Source organism: Lactuca virosa, chromosome 1 (genome assembly GCF_052849685.1).
Source record: "Lactuca virosa cultivar CGN04683 chromosome 1, Lactuca_virosa_CGN04683_v6, whole genome shotgun sequence".
In the NCBI taxonomy this organism is placed as follows: domain Eukaryota; kingdom Viridiplantae; phylum Streptophyta; class Magnoliopsida; order Asterales; family Asteraceae; genus Lactuca; species Lactuca virosa.
In genome coordinates, this window is record NC_136426.1 from 183,973,501 (window position 1) to 183,989,499 (window position 15,999).

Consider the following 15,999-nt stretch of genomic DNA (forward strand, 5'->3'; position numbering starts at 1 on the left):
ACTATATTTCATTATATTAAATTTTATGAATGTGACATAAAATAATAAATAATTATTTATAAGGAGACGTTTGGAATTGAAAATTCTCAAAGGAAATGGAAGTTAAATCATTTGCAATTTTAATATCCGTAATCGACAAATCTTCTATTGATTTAGTCAAATTTGATATTAATTTTACGCAAATGGGTATATGATCACATGAATATTAATCACGGGGAGTTAAAAAAACTAGTGTATACCAATCGAAATTAACCTTATACATCAATCATCATTTCTAATAAATGAAGGTTTTTTTGCCACATGTCAATCTCTAATGAGTTTTGACACTTGTTATTTTGTGATATTTTTTAAAAAAATAATATCCACATGTCAATTGATGGTTTTTTTTTTCAATTTTTAAAATTAAAAAGCCACGTAATCTTATACTTAAATATGTAAAGTATCAAAAGTAATAAATATTATAATAAATTGCAATTAATATGTTTCTTCATTTCTTATTTAATTTTTCTTTTTTAAAAATACTTATTATTTACATTTTAATATTTTATTTTCTTTAATCAACCCGTGTAATACACGGGTTTTACATCTAGTGGAGAATTAAAAAACAAGATTATATTAATTATAAATTGACCTTATATGTTACCATCTTCCATCAGGTTATTAGTTAATCTGAACTTTGTTTCCATAATGAAAATTAACCCTAACTACTTCTTATAAAAAACGGTTTCTACTTTCTACCATCAATCAACCACGTTGTGTAATGGAGAAAAATTACCGCCATAGCCAATACTCACAAACAATGTCAATGCTTTGCTTCATCACCGCCATAGCCAACCATTGAGGTACACATTGGATGGTCAACCACAACAGCCACCGCAACCACAAGAGAGAAAAAGAGAATAGCCACACAACTAATTGACAGTGATCAAGAGCCACAAGAAGTTTCAATCATTTTTGTCTGCATTATGAAGATAAAGAAATTAAGTTCGCCAATGAGTGTGGAGTCCTCACACGATCGATGATTTCTATCAATTATCGAACATGGAAGAAAGTGTCGCAGGGTGAACTTGAAATGTTGTGGTTAACTATATATATATATATATATATATATATATATATATATATATATATATATATATATATATATATATATATATATATATATATATATATATATATATATATATATATATATATATATATATATAGAGGTTCAATAGAGAATCATAATTAACCAAGGAACCAAGGGACTAATCTTTTTTTCAATTTTTAGAACTTATTTTTTATCAAAAAAAAAAACTAAAATATACAGACATTCATAACTTTTTATCCTTTTTCCAATGATATCAAATTCGAAAAAAAAAATCGTCAAATTCACAATGCGAATCTTTGAAAATTCACAATGTGAATCCGGATTCACACGGTGAATCCGAAAAATATTTTTCACATTCACAATGTTAATATATTAATTTAGATATTTTTAGATATTTTTTTTGATAAAGAATAAGCTCTTGAACTTGAAAAAAAGATTTGGTTCCTTGAAGAACCAATAGTTATGGTTCTCTATTGAACTTTTCCATATATATATATATATATATATATATATATATATATATATATATATATATATATATATATATATATATAAAGACCTATTATATGTGTTTTCATTTAGTCGGAATATGTTATTAACCGTTAAAATCTTTATTTTTACATAAACAGAGATGCTGGAATATTCAAAATAATAAAGGCAGATGTGATGTGCTTAAAACTTGCAACACTGCATGGAAATCCTACAAGAAGAGGCTCTTACGTGATTTCATGGCCAATGGAAGAGATGTTGGAAATTATGAAGGTATAATAGCGAGTTGGCTATTTTCCTTTATCCCATGTTGATGGGGAAGAAATATTGTGTAGGTTTATAAGTCTTTTCCTTTAATACGACTTCAAAGACTTTAGTGGATCAAAGGAATGAGCCAAGCCCACACGCATGCCAAGCCTAACCTAGTACTAGTCGATGCTGCGAGTGTATGATTTACACATACTTGATACTTCGCACGACGTATCGGTCGTTGAGAGCTGAAGAGCTTTTATTTTTAGGGAATTTCGAGTTAAGTCGGTTTGACCGATATGGTCAAACGGTTGACTTTATAGATATGGTAACAGAATATTCTGGAAGGGTTAGAAAACGGCTAGCTTGGAGAGATCCGGACCATGTGGGGCATTTTTCTGTCTTCTAGGGTTTTGATGCCTATAAATACAGCTCCTTAGGAGCCGTATTTGACATTAACGAAAATTAAAAGCTCCCTCCTTCTCTGTGTGATTTCTTCCCGGTTTCTCAATATTCACTTTGCTTTTATGGTTTTCCATTGTTGTTGGAAACTCGGTAATTCTGCATTAAATCATGCGGTTTTACTCTATTGCTTATAGTCGATAGAAGCAAAATAAAAACCTTTAAGGACAAGAGTTCGATCCGTGCAGTTATTCTACAATCAAGATCAGCTGTCAACAGGTTGGTTTTACATTATTGTCTTGTTTTTAATTTCGTCCAACAACAACACAGTCTGCTTCTACTCCTTTCTTATAATCAGATCTGATCGAGAAGGATTGATCTGATTTCCGGACGAAACTTGGTAATTATAAAAATAATAATTGAATTTGTTTGCCGCAATTCATCGACATATAGTTCTCAATATTGTTTGTCGGTTTCCTTGCGTGTATACATGGAAAGCCTTCGAAACAGAGAGATCTTCAAAGGAATTTCGAGTTTGTTGGACATTAGTTCATCTAATTGTTTCGATGAAATTAATTATTGTAATGCAAATGTTTTAATTTAGTTACCTCTGTTTACAGGCAATAAGTGAGAAAGCGAGAGCGAATGCGAAGCTTCAAAAAAATCCAGCACGATTAGGTTATAATTTATATTCAAAAGAATTGAATTCCAGTATATTTACAAAGCATGGTGAGATAATGTTAAACTAAGGATCAAATATAGAACGCTAGATGAAAGCTAATTATCAATGTCTCAACTAAGAACTTAAGCACATCAATGCTTAGTATTTGGTAATGCCTTGCTAGCTTTATTCCAATAAAATGTTGATGCTGTAAATAATTCCTACAACATCAATTGCATTTCTTTTGAGAATATCAATCACAGAAATTTCCTATATCCATATCTGTATCTACTTTGGTTTAACACCATTTTATTGTTTAATGCTTAACTTACTCTCATTCAATGTATCTCAAGTAAACTAATGATCCAAAAATAACTCAATGGTTACAATCTTCATGATAATGAATTAATTACTTAGTGCCTACTTAAGTTTTGGTAGATATAAATAGACTTAAATTTCTTATTATTTTTGCTACAATGTTTAGATATTAGATGACTGTAACATGTTCTTGTCTTGTTCTTAGGAATCTGCAAATGCTCTTTCCTAAACCCACATAGGATTCTTGGGGCAGACTGCCAACAAAACCTAGAAGCTGCCATAAATTACATTGTTGATGCCATGCGAATTAATCAAGGAAAACAATTTCTTATCACTCCATATCTTCAAAGGTACTTTATGTTACAACAATCATTGTTAAATGTTCTCCATATTTATAGTTTATACTAATGCGTTAAACATTACAAGTAAACATTGGGTCCTATTCGTGATTTCCCCTCATAATCGCATTGGGTAAATATTGGATTCAACCAGGAGTCCTATACAAAAGCCTATGGATACCTATTACCTACTCAACAAACATGTTTACACATAAGAAATTTCTTAAAATTGGGTTTCGTTTCTATTTTTTTTATTACAACACTAATTTTTCTTTTTTAGGGCTTTTGCAAGCTACGGGTAATACGCATCAAATCCAATTAGCTGGACGTTGGCTGAGGTAATTCATGTCACTATATGTAACGCCCCGATTCTCAGGTATGGATTTAAATAAAAGGTTATTTGGTTTTAAGCCCTACTCGGCGAGTTGGTTGCCCTACTCGTCGAGTAGCAGCGGGGTGGGATCGCGTGTTTAGTGACCTACTCGCCGAGTCCATGAAGGGACTCGACGAGTAGGAGCTGGCAGATGAAACCCTAAATCCCGAGGTTTTGCACCCTATTTAAAGGAGCCTCAGCCTCCTTTGGCCTCTTTACAGTCTTTGAGAGCTCAGTGAAACCCTAATTCGTGTGGTACTCTTCTTGGTGTGATTTAAGCCTTGGAAAGAAGGTTGGCTAGGAGGGAAAAGCTTGAAGAGCAAAGGAGTTGAAGCAAGGTAGGTGTGGGAAGCAGAACTTACCTCAGTTAGCATCTTGTGGAGGTATCAAGTTGCAATCTTTACTTCCCTTTCCTTCTAGATCTCTTTTCTTTTGGATGAGTTTTAGGGTTTTATGGATTTTGAGTTGATATGGGGAGCTATGGGCTAGATCTGAAGTTGTAACTTCAGATCTGGACCCTTCCTAAGTCCTAGAGTCATAAAGTTGCGGGTTTGGGGGTGATTGAGACCCTCCTTGTGCATGAAACCCCATTAAGAGCTTAGAATTTCCATTAAGAGCCTTTTTAGCCATGCATACACGTAAAGTTTGCAACTTTACGTGAAAAGCATGCTCTAGAAGCTTGGATCTGTAATTTGGAGCCATTGCATGGCTTAAATGAGTCTGTATGGCTAAAGGGCTGAAGGAACTCGACGAGTCGCAAGGTTGACTCGGCGAGTCGTATGAAGATGGCCTTGAACTCGACGAGTTGGATGAGCAACTCGGCGAGTCCGATGAAGATTGCCATAGACTCGGCGAGTTGTATGAACAACTCGGCGAGTCGGATGAGTTTTCTCCAGGATATGTATGCGTGTGTATCCGTCGAGTTGCAAGAAGGAAACTCGAAGAGTGGCCTTAAAGTTTGATCGAGAATCGGAGGAACTCGACGAGTCACATCGATGACTCGGCGAGTTGGAAAGTGCTTCAAGGAACTCGACAAGTAGCCGAGGGTACTCGGCGAGTTAAGCTCAACATGGACTGTTGACCTTGACTGAGGACTTTGACTTTGACCAGGGGTTGACTAGTGGGCTATGGAATACCTTATGAGGTTAAGGACTTATGAGTATATTGTACTATGGTAATAGGTGGTGGAGCCTGTGTCAAGTGAGCCGAGGGTTGAAGTTTATCTACCGAGTCGGCATCTGCAAGGTGAGTTATCCTCACTATATCGATAGGGTCTAAGGCACCAAGGTCGGCCCTTTAGTTGTTATTGTTATGGTATGTTACATGTGGATATGATCTGTTAGATCGGAATCAGGATAGAGAATATGTTATGCTCTTATGATCCGTAGGGATTAATATGTTAGTGACCTGCTAGGTCAGTGCTCTAGTTATGAGAGATTGCTATGTTTGGTGATCAGTGAGATAGATATGTTTGATGTTTGTGTATGCCAGTATATGTTAGTTATGCGCACATGGTTAATTTCTTGTTGCTTGGGTTGAGGCGGTCCTGCTTTGTGCTGAAGGCCAACACACCCTATGAGTGGTCCGGGGAGACTGTAGGCCCACGTGGCGGTCCAGTCATGCCGAAGGCTCGGTATAGATTCAGTTAGACTGTAGGCCCTGTAGGGCGGTCCAGTCAGGCCGATGGCCCAATATGCATGTTGATCGATTGATTATTACGGATATGGTATTATCAGTGTGGTATTGGTATTTTGGGGGTAGCTCACTAAGCCCTCGGGCTTACAGTTTTCAGTTCATTCTTTCAGGTACTTTAGGAGTTCATGACAAGGCGAAGGCGTGACCGTACCGCTCCTCATCCTTATGATCTGGCTTTTGGGACACTCTGATTGAATAATGAATTGAAAACACTTTTGTAAACAATTACTATTTGGTTTTATTTATGCTTGAAAAGTTTAAATTTGGGGTAAAATTTTGGATGTGACACCGTGTGAATCCGGATTCACATTGTGAATTTTCAAAGATTCACATTGTGAATTTGACGAATTTTTTTTTCGAATTTGATATCATTGGAAAAAAGGATAAAAAGTTATGAATTTTTGAATTTTTAGTTTTTTTTTATAAAATATATATATATATATATATATATATATATATATATATATATATATATATATATATATATATATATAGGGTGAGGTTCAATAGAGAACCATAATTAACCAAGGAACCAATCTTTTTTACAACTTTTAGAACTTATTTTTTATAAAAAAAAAACTAAAAATACATAAATTCATAACTTTTTATCCTTTTTCCAATGATATCAAATTCGATTTTTTTTCGTCAAGTTCACAATGTGACTTTTTGAAAATTCACAATGTGAATCTAAATTCACACGGTGAATCCGAAAAATATTTTTCACATTTACAATGTTAAGTTATGAATTTAAATATTTTTAGATTTTTTTTTCGATAAAGAATAAGCTCTAAAACTTGAAAAAAATGATTTGGTTCCTTGAAGAACCAATAATTATGATTCTCTATTGAACTTTTTCATATATATATATATATATATATATATATATATATATATATATATATATATATATATATATATATATATATATATATCAATAGAAAATACATAAACCTAAAAAATCCTTAAAAACCCTAAAAATATATAAAAAATACTTTGAGATATCTATTTTTTTTCCTTTATAAAAGTAAAAACTGCTACTATTATATAAAATCGCTGAAAAAGTAATTAAATACGACTATATATATATATATATATATATATATATATATATATATATATATATATATATATATATATATATATATATATATATATATTGCGGAGGACTCATGCGAAAATGCAAATAATTTGCGAAAACGCGAAAATAAGGAAAACCTATGAGATTGTGACACCTAAACCTTATATTTTGGACAAGAATCCATTCAAGCTTTGAACTACATGATAATAATCAATGATAAATGAGAAATTGTTTCATATTAGCAAAACATGTTTTTTGACATTTTTATTATGAGAACTTGAAATTAAAAGTGGTTAAAGACATCAAAAAAAAGAGAAACGGTTGTTAAAACCACCTTTAAATCTATATTACCATAATACCTCCTATGTAAACTTATTATCTTTAATTTATTGCTAATAAATTTAATTTCTGAAGTGTATATGTTTGATTTTTATAAGATAATATATATATATATATATATATATATATATATATATATATATATATATATATATATATATATATATATATATATAAAAGAAAATGCATAATTACGTTAAAAATACTTAAAACAATAAAAACATGACACATCACTTTGATTCAAGGTTTTAAAAACCGTACCGGACATCGAACTGACTGTCTTATTAGGTCGATGGTTCAACTAGTCCGACAGGTTGGACCGGTCCTAAAAACCGGAAAAATTTGATATATATATATATATATATATATATATATATATATATATATATATATATATATATATATATATATATATATATATATATATATATATATATATATATGTGTGTGTGTGTGTTTGTGTGTGTGTCATTTATATATGTATACGTATATGAAATCTATACGTAATGAATGTGTGATTTGAATATATGCAACTCATATATAAAATGTGTATTTGTGTAAAAAATATGTGAGTGATTAATTTATGTATATTAAATATACGTAATGTGATATATATATATATATATATATATATATATATATATATATATATATATATATATATATATATATATATATATATATATATATATATATATATATATATGAGACCGTAAGAACAAATCTAAAAATAATTTTAAAATGCAAAATAAAAGGAAAAATCCAAAACTTCTTTTTTTAATTATTTTTTCGGAACTTTATTTATCTTAAAAAAATAATAAATAAATAAATAAAAATTACCGTTTTTTTGAAATATTCTAATAGAATATTGCACTGAAAATATTCTAATTTGATTTTTAGAATATTAGAATATTCTACTAGATTTGCCAGATATGTAGAATATTCTAATATTATACTAGAATATGTAAAAAAAATGTATTTATTTTTATATATTTTTGGTATTTTTTTATTTTTTATTTTGGAAAATATATATTCTGAAACCATTCACCATTGTTCTTCAATAAACCTGCAAAAAAAAAAAAAAAAAAAAAAAAAAAAAAACGCATAATAGAACCTATATCAACCAAAAAACTTGAAAATTTAGCATAGAAAAACCCACTACAAAACCAAATCAAAAATCATAGATAATTCAAAACTAAGCCTGTTGAAAAATCAAAATGAAATATAATGAATATCAGCCCCAAGACGAGCTGTGAAGAAGGATATAGTCGGACAAGCACCACCGGTTGGCCAATCCTTTTCCTTTATTCCATAAAATGAGATGTTTAGTCTCGTAATTTTAAGGACTAGATGAATAATTTTACGTGACTCATAAGCACCGTTTTTATAATTTAAAAAGAAATGTACATGTGTCCTCTTATGATTGATAGTTAACACTTAACCCTAATTATTCATTTTCTATTGATTTCTCTCTCTCATATATATATATATATATATATATATATATATATATATATATATATATATATATATAAAAGAAATTTTATTTTTAAATATTTTTTTTTCAGTGAATTAGTTTCAAAACTTTCAGTTTGTAGCCTATAAAGTCTATTAAAAAAGATTAAATATGTTAAAGTATTTTTTGTATGTATTTCAATTGATATTCTAATTTTTGGGTTTCCAAATCTTTATGTATTTTATATATATATATATATATATATATATATATATATATATATATATATATATATAACTTGTTATTTAGTTATTTACCATTGACTTATAGTTGTTTCATATTTTCTATTAAAAAAAAACAAATCTCATTTAAAGTTATATGAAGCTATCTCTATATATTGTTTTTCTCTATGGCTCTCCAAGACAATATATAATGAAATATTGAATACAATATATTTTATATTAGTGTATTTTCTTATTTTTTAATAGTTTTGTAATAGTTTTTTCTTTTAGTTTAATATTTATTTTTACGTGCAAAGTTTTTTTCAATTTAACCGGTTAAACGAACCAAATAAATCGTGACCAAATAAATCAAAACCAATTAAACCGAATCTTATTTGGTTTGGTTATGGTTAAATTTGAAATATAAAAAAACTGATAAATCTAAACTGATTTAACGGAAAACCTAAAAACTTAACCAAACAACACCCATACTTTTGTTTCTTTTTCTAGCCTCTTGCTAATTGAAGTTTTATTTAATATATTTTTTGTTGATTAAAAAAATTAAATAATTAAGTTTTAATGCTTACACAATAAAAAAAGACTATGGCTTTTAATATTGATTAAATTAAACCCACAAATGACTAATCTCCACCAATAAATCATGCAAGACTTTTGTAACAACCGTCGTGCAAATTGAGATATTAATGTCGCATTCTTCTCTCAGAATTAATTCGAAAAGAAAAATGTATGATCAATCAAGTGGGTATAAATTTTTTTGTAGCAGGTATGCAGTATTTATATATAGATGGGGGTATGGGGAAGACTGGATTCATACATTAATTTTGTAATTGGTATCATTTGTTATATTATATAGATTATATTAGACTTAGTCACATGTTCAAGTCTTATTAAATGGTTATAAGAAAGCACGGATGGTAATTTCCACCAAGTATTTTAATGCACTCAAATATTATGAGACGACTTCAAGACTTCAAAATTTTGGAGTAATCCTAAAGCGAAATAAAATAATTTTGTAATTGATATGTGTATAACTGTATATATAGATGAGGGGATGGGGAGGAGTAGATGCATACATTCATACATAAAAGGTAAGATTATAAAGTAGTCTTATTGATATTCTTTCGTGAATGTTTTATTTTGTGGTATTAACTGGCAAAGCAAATTTTTATCATTTGTTATCTTCAGTTCTAGTCTCAAATTCGTCATTAATACTTTGAAGTCAATTAGCTTAATAAAATTTCTAAATTTTATTTGCCTGATACGGTATTATATAATCAAATTGAATCATTTACATGCTTTATTTACATGCATGTATGGTGGATGAATTTTTATTATGTGAATTAACCTCATAAATGCTCGAAATTGTCATCAATATACAGGAAAAAAGAAGATACACACGAACAAGAGCTCAATCACATAATAATCGGTTAGTCTTCAACTCAAATATATAGTAATATAGTTTTATGCTCTCTCTCTCTCTCTCTCTCTCTCTCTCTCTCTCTCTCTCTCTCTCTCTCTCTCTCTCTCTCTCTCTCTCTCTCTCTCTCTCTCTCTCTCTCTCTCTCTCTCTCTATATATATATATATATATATATATATATATATATATATATATAGACACACACACAATAGGTGTACACCCGCGCATATATGTTAAAAAATTTTCATACCCAACCTTTAGGCAAACATCATGCACACGTTAAAAAAGAAAAAAAAAATTAATTGATGTTTCCTACTTTAAACATTTCCGTTGATTATTTTTTATCATAATTAGTTTTTGTTTATAAAAAGATAAATGGTTTGTGCATAACAAATTTTTACATTAAGTTATCAAGCAAGCATGTACCTCTTGAATTTGAAGAATACTTAAATATGTTTTATGATATAGTTAAAATAATATATATATATATATATATATATATATATATATATATATATATATATATATATATATATATATATATATATATATATATGTGGTATGCATGAATCTAGTTTATTTAGAATTTATGTTGATGTTAAATCACAAAAGGTTTCCACCATCACCACCACGACCATGCACCACCGTTACCAACACACGCACCGTCCACCACCCCAACTATAGTTGTCAGAACCTTTGATCCTTTCAACTGCCACTGGAAAAAATAGAGGGAAACAAGTAAATCATGTAGGAAAAAGGACATCAGTTACTTACTTTTGTCCCTGTCTTGTTGCATAAAAGCCTCTTCACCCACACCCATTTCCACCGACAAACAACCCAAGTCCTCCTTCGATAGCTGCTAACACTTCCGTCTCAACTGATTATCATGGCTTTAATTTCTACATACTTTGTTAGACAGTTATATATGTAAGATCATCAACACCTTCTCTTTCATACTCTCTTTTTGTTTATCACTGCACAATTAGAATTCGATGGTAGAGTTGTTACCTCGTTTGGACACGAAAAAAACGTCTCAATCCTAGTTCTACTCTCTCTTCGTCTATTTCTCCTCTTCTCTCAACATCCAGACTACCAAAAATATTGTCATCCCTAACATTGATCAGACCACCAGCCTACAAACTTAACCACCACTATCACCTCAAACCTCTTATATCAAAATTTACACATTCTCTCACTGATGGGTTTACGTCATCGCATTTCCGTTTTCGTTAACAAAGACGCTGACCTACAACTGACAGAAAATAGGTTCATCTTAAATTTCCTAGAGAAATTAGTTACCGAGGGCGACGTTAATGATTCACATGCTAGAAAAGACATTATGGAAGTGGCAGATATATAGCGAAGATGAGTTCAAAATAGGAAGATGAAAAGAAAATCAAAGGCGACAAGGAGAACAATGAGGAATTCGAGGGTCTGTGGTTTTGATCAGAGCCTATGGAGTTTCGATGGGTGGGTGCAATTCAATTTTAATTGATTTGGCGGAATGTAAATAAGCATTAAGGAAGGAGAGTTGTAGTGCGGAAGAAGGTTGGTGTTAAAGGCTAATGGCGTAGCAGAGGGGTGGGTTGATTAAGGCTTACTGGAGTGATATTTGGAAGAGGAACCACAACATGGGGAACAACCCCTGAAGGAGGAGGATCATGGGTAGAAGGGCAGGGACAATCTAATAATAAGACGGGATAGTAGGATTGGTTAAAAAGGGTTTTTTGTTTATTTTTTTCTCTTTTTATATTAAAATCATTTAAGGAAAACATAAAATAAAACGGGTATAAAATCATCTTTAGGTAGGCTAGGGATCAATTACGATAAAACTGAAACCACAAGATCCTTCGAAGATGAAGAAAGGTAGGGACTAAACTTAATACTTCTGACAACCACATGAACTATTTATGAAGACTATTCAGGGTTAAGTTATTTTGAGAACTCAAATATTTGCAAAAACCGGAACACTAATATATACACACATATATATCATCAATGCTTGTATCTTCAAGAAGGTCTCTTGAAATGAAGTTTGTGTCAATCGCACCTGCTACAATCACTTGATACAATCACTGATTCGACTAGGAATTTGGTGGAATTTGCATACATGATGTAAAAAGGACTCTGGATCCATTTGCGATTCCTCACATTTCGTTCCAATAATTTGGGAACATGGTGGAATTGTTGTGGGAGAGAGAATGGAGAGGCATCTTACGAGTTTCTAAAGGAAGAAATAGAAGAGATGATTTGTTTCCAAAATTATAGGTTTTTCTTTGTTATTAATTAAAATTAGATTATTATATTAAAATATAATTAATTAGCTAATATGTTAAATTACGTATATACCGTTATCCCTATTTCTAAAATGGTGGGTCCATATTTAGTAACACAATAACACAATATTTGTTAGGTATATGATCTATCTCTCTCTCTCCCTCTCTCTCTCTCTCTCTCTCTCTCTCTCTCTATATATATATATATATATATATATATATATATATATATATATATATATATATATATATATATATATATATATATATTGAAACGTACACTATTAGATAAACAGAAATGCAATGGATAAAGTAATGGCTTAATAATACAAATTAAAGTAGAAACTTTGATAGAAAATATGTGGTTATCTATGAGCCATGTGCGTGGATATTTGAAGAAAAGATCATGATATTGAACTTGAACAACACATGGTTATTTTTACACATGAATTTTGGCTGCCACTAGAAAAGGTCAAATTTGGAGTGTAATGTGTGGACATTTCTCATACACTAGTTTGAGGCCTTTCATAAAATTTAAATTAAAAAATGTTGTTTAATTAAATGATGCATATAAATTGTTAAATTAAATAACATTTATTTGAGAATGTAACTTAAATAACTTCTGCAAATCGAAAAAATAAAAAATCAAAGAACCACCCATATATTTTTTTGAAAATATTGTTTGTTTACTATTCTTTTTGAAAGGTAGTTATTTTACACAAATGCATATAGTTTTGAAACGTTAAATGAGCATAATTATCAAAATTCATAGGCATTATGTTTCAAATGCAGGTTTTACCTAAAACAATCATGTATAGAAAAATTGGTGCGGCTATTGGTATTGACCTTGGAACAACATATTCTTGTGTGGGTGTTTGGCAAAATGACCAAGTTGAGATCATATCCAATGATCAAGGAAATAGGACTATGCCATCTTGTGTTGCTTTCACGAATGGCGGACGTCTAATAGGTGAAGGTGCAAAGAACCAAATTACTATGAACCCCGCCAACACCATTTATGGTTTGCATTTAATTCATTTGGCCTTTGTTTTAAGCTCTTAGAATTCATAAAATTGTTATCCATCATTGATTAATATAAACTTAGTGGATTTTTAGATGCAAAAAGATTGATTGGAAGGAGATTCAATGATACCAAACTTCAGCAAGACATCAAGTTATGGCCTTTCAAAATCATAAAAGGTACTAACGACATTCCGATGATTGTAGTTTCACACAATGGTGAAGAGAAGGAGTTTTCCGCAGAGGAGATTTCATCCATGGTTCTTATTAAATTGAAAGAAGCTGCAGAGAAATTCCTTGGTAAAACTGTACGTGACGCAGTCATCACGGTACCAGCTTATTTTGATGATTCTCAACGCCAAGCAACAAAGGATGCTGGTCATGTTGCTGGACTTAATGTTCTACAGATAATCAATGAGCCAACCTCAGCAGCAATTGCATATGGATTAGACATGAAAAATGATATAGTTCGTGACATAAATGTGCTCATCTTTGATTTAGGTGGTGGTACATTTGATGTCTCTCTTGTCACCATTGATAAGAAGGGTACGATAACAGTTAAGGCTGTTGCTGGTGACACTCACTTAGGTGGCCAGGACTTCGATAACGCAATGGTTGACTATTTTGTGGAACAATTCAAGAGAAAGCACAAGGCAGACATCAGTGTGAATAAAAAAGCACTATCTCGGTTGAGGGAAGCTTGTGAAAAAGCAAAAAGAGTTCTCTCTTCAATTATTGATACTACTATCGATATTGACAACTTGCATGATGGTGTTGATTTTTCTATGAGAATATCTCGTGCAAAGTTTGAAAAGCTTAATGAAGATTTCTTTAGTAATTGTATAAAGATGGTGGAGACGTGTTTGGGTGACGCAGAAATGAATAAAAAACAGATAGATGAGGTAGTATTAGTTGGTGGGTCAACCAGGATACCCAAGGTACAACAATTATTGAAAGACTTCTTCCAAGGAAAAGAGCTTTCTAAGAAGATCCATGTTGATGAGGCAGTTGCATATGGTGCAACAGTTCTTGCTGCAAAATTAACTGGCTATACCGGTAAAAGAGTTAGCAACTTAGTGTTGATAGATGTTGTGCCTTTGTCACTTGGTATAGAAATTTATGGTGGCTCTTTGTCTGTTTTAATTAAAAGAAATTCCCCAATACCAGCCAAGAAGGAAGAAATTTATGTTAATGCTAAGGATTACCAAGATACGTTACCTTTCAATGTCTATCAGGGTGAGAGAAGTATGGCAAAAGACAATAATTGGCTGGGAAAATTCGATGTTGCAGTCCCACCTCTACTAAAGGGTTTGTCAAAGGTAAAAGTGATCTTTGACATTGATGCTAATGGCATTTTAAATTGCTCGGGAGTGGAATTAACAACTGGCCTAAAAAAAGGGATTATAGTTACCAATTACAAGGAGAGACTTTCAACACGAAATATTGAAAAAATGTTAGATGATGCTCACAAGTACAAATTACAAGACGAGGAGTACAAGAAGAAGGTTTTTGTACGTAATGCATTGGAGGACTACATTTACGATGTGAAAAGCAAAATCAAGAAAATAGGAAACACTACCAAGATGTTTACTAAGAAAGAACTAGAAATAATGGAATCTGCCATAGAAAAAGCAAGCGAAATTCTTAATGAAAGCCAGCTTGCGGGTTTTGATGAGTATCAAAAGGCGCTAAATCAGTTGGAAAAGGTATGCCTGCCAATCATTGCCCAACATGTTTAAACAACATTTTCTTAATTGTGATGGAGATTTAGTTGGAGTGTCATCTACTATAAAGTATGTTCTATAATTTGTATTTTTCAATAAAAGTTTACATTTCACTGTTGGATTGATTTTGTTTGTGAGTGAAGAATCAAATGATGTTGATAATATTTCTACTATATACAGTCAATAAATATATTTCTCCTTTTTCAAGTGTATCCAAGATAAGAACCGTTGCTGATGATATTTAACAAAAAATCAGTGATGGAATTATCCCTGGGACAAGTAATCCCCATTGGTGCTTTTAGTTTTAGAAAAAGAGCTACCAAAAACTTGTCATCAAATATGGTAAAAGAACATTGTTTACCAAACAACATGACAATAATTTAGTTTCTCTTGACAGTAACGGAAAATTTTGTCGTTTTTTTTGCGTTAATCTCTTACAAAAATTTCATTATTTTCATTTGTGAACATTTTATTGAAGGTTTGTTTCTATTTCTGCTAAAAGAATATGCATAATCTTTTTTCTTTTACTTCATTACCTTTCTTACATGTTTCAAATTCAGTAGCAAATATATAAAGAACATGAAAACTGATAGCTTTTAACATTACAACCAAAATAAAATGCAATAATACAAACTACAATGCTCTTATAAAAGATAAATAAACTTCTTAAATGAAAAATTACAATTTGTAAGACAAAGTACAACGCCATATTTTAGTGTGTAATGTCCTAATAGAAACTAGAAAATTACCAAACCAAGTTTTATAAAGCTAATATTTCCAAAAGTGATGTGATTTTTTGCAAAGTAGATAAACTTTTGCTTGTGATG

General features: G+C 30.9%; 1 protein-coding gene across 1 annotated transcript; it reads left to right on the plus strand.

Moving 5' to 3' along the window:
* Positions 1 to 9,756: 9,756 nt before the first annotated feature.
* On the plus strand, positions 9,757 to 15,344 carry LOC145162887 (heat shock 70 kDa protein 3-like). Its single transcript, XM_079081879.1, has 4 exons — positions 9,757 to 9,821; positions 10,113 to 10,159; positions 13,221 to 13,449; positions 13,545 to 15,344. Exons 3-4 carry the CDS (start codon positions 13,239 to 13,241, stop codon positions 15,185 to 15,187), a joined length of 1,854 nt encoding a protein of 617 aa, XP_078938005.1. The 5' UTR covers positions 9,757 to 9,821; positions 10,113 to 10,159; positions 13,221 to 13,238; the 3' UTR covers positions 15,188 to 15,344.
* Positions 15,345 to 15,999: the final 655 nt, after the last annotated feature.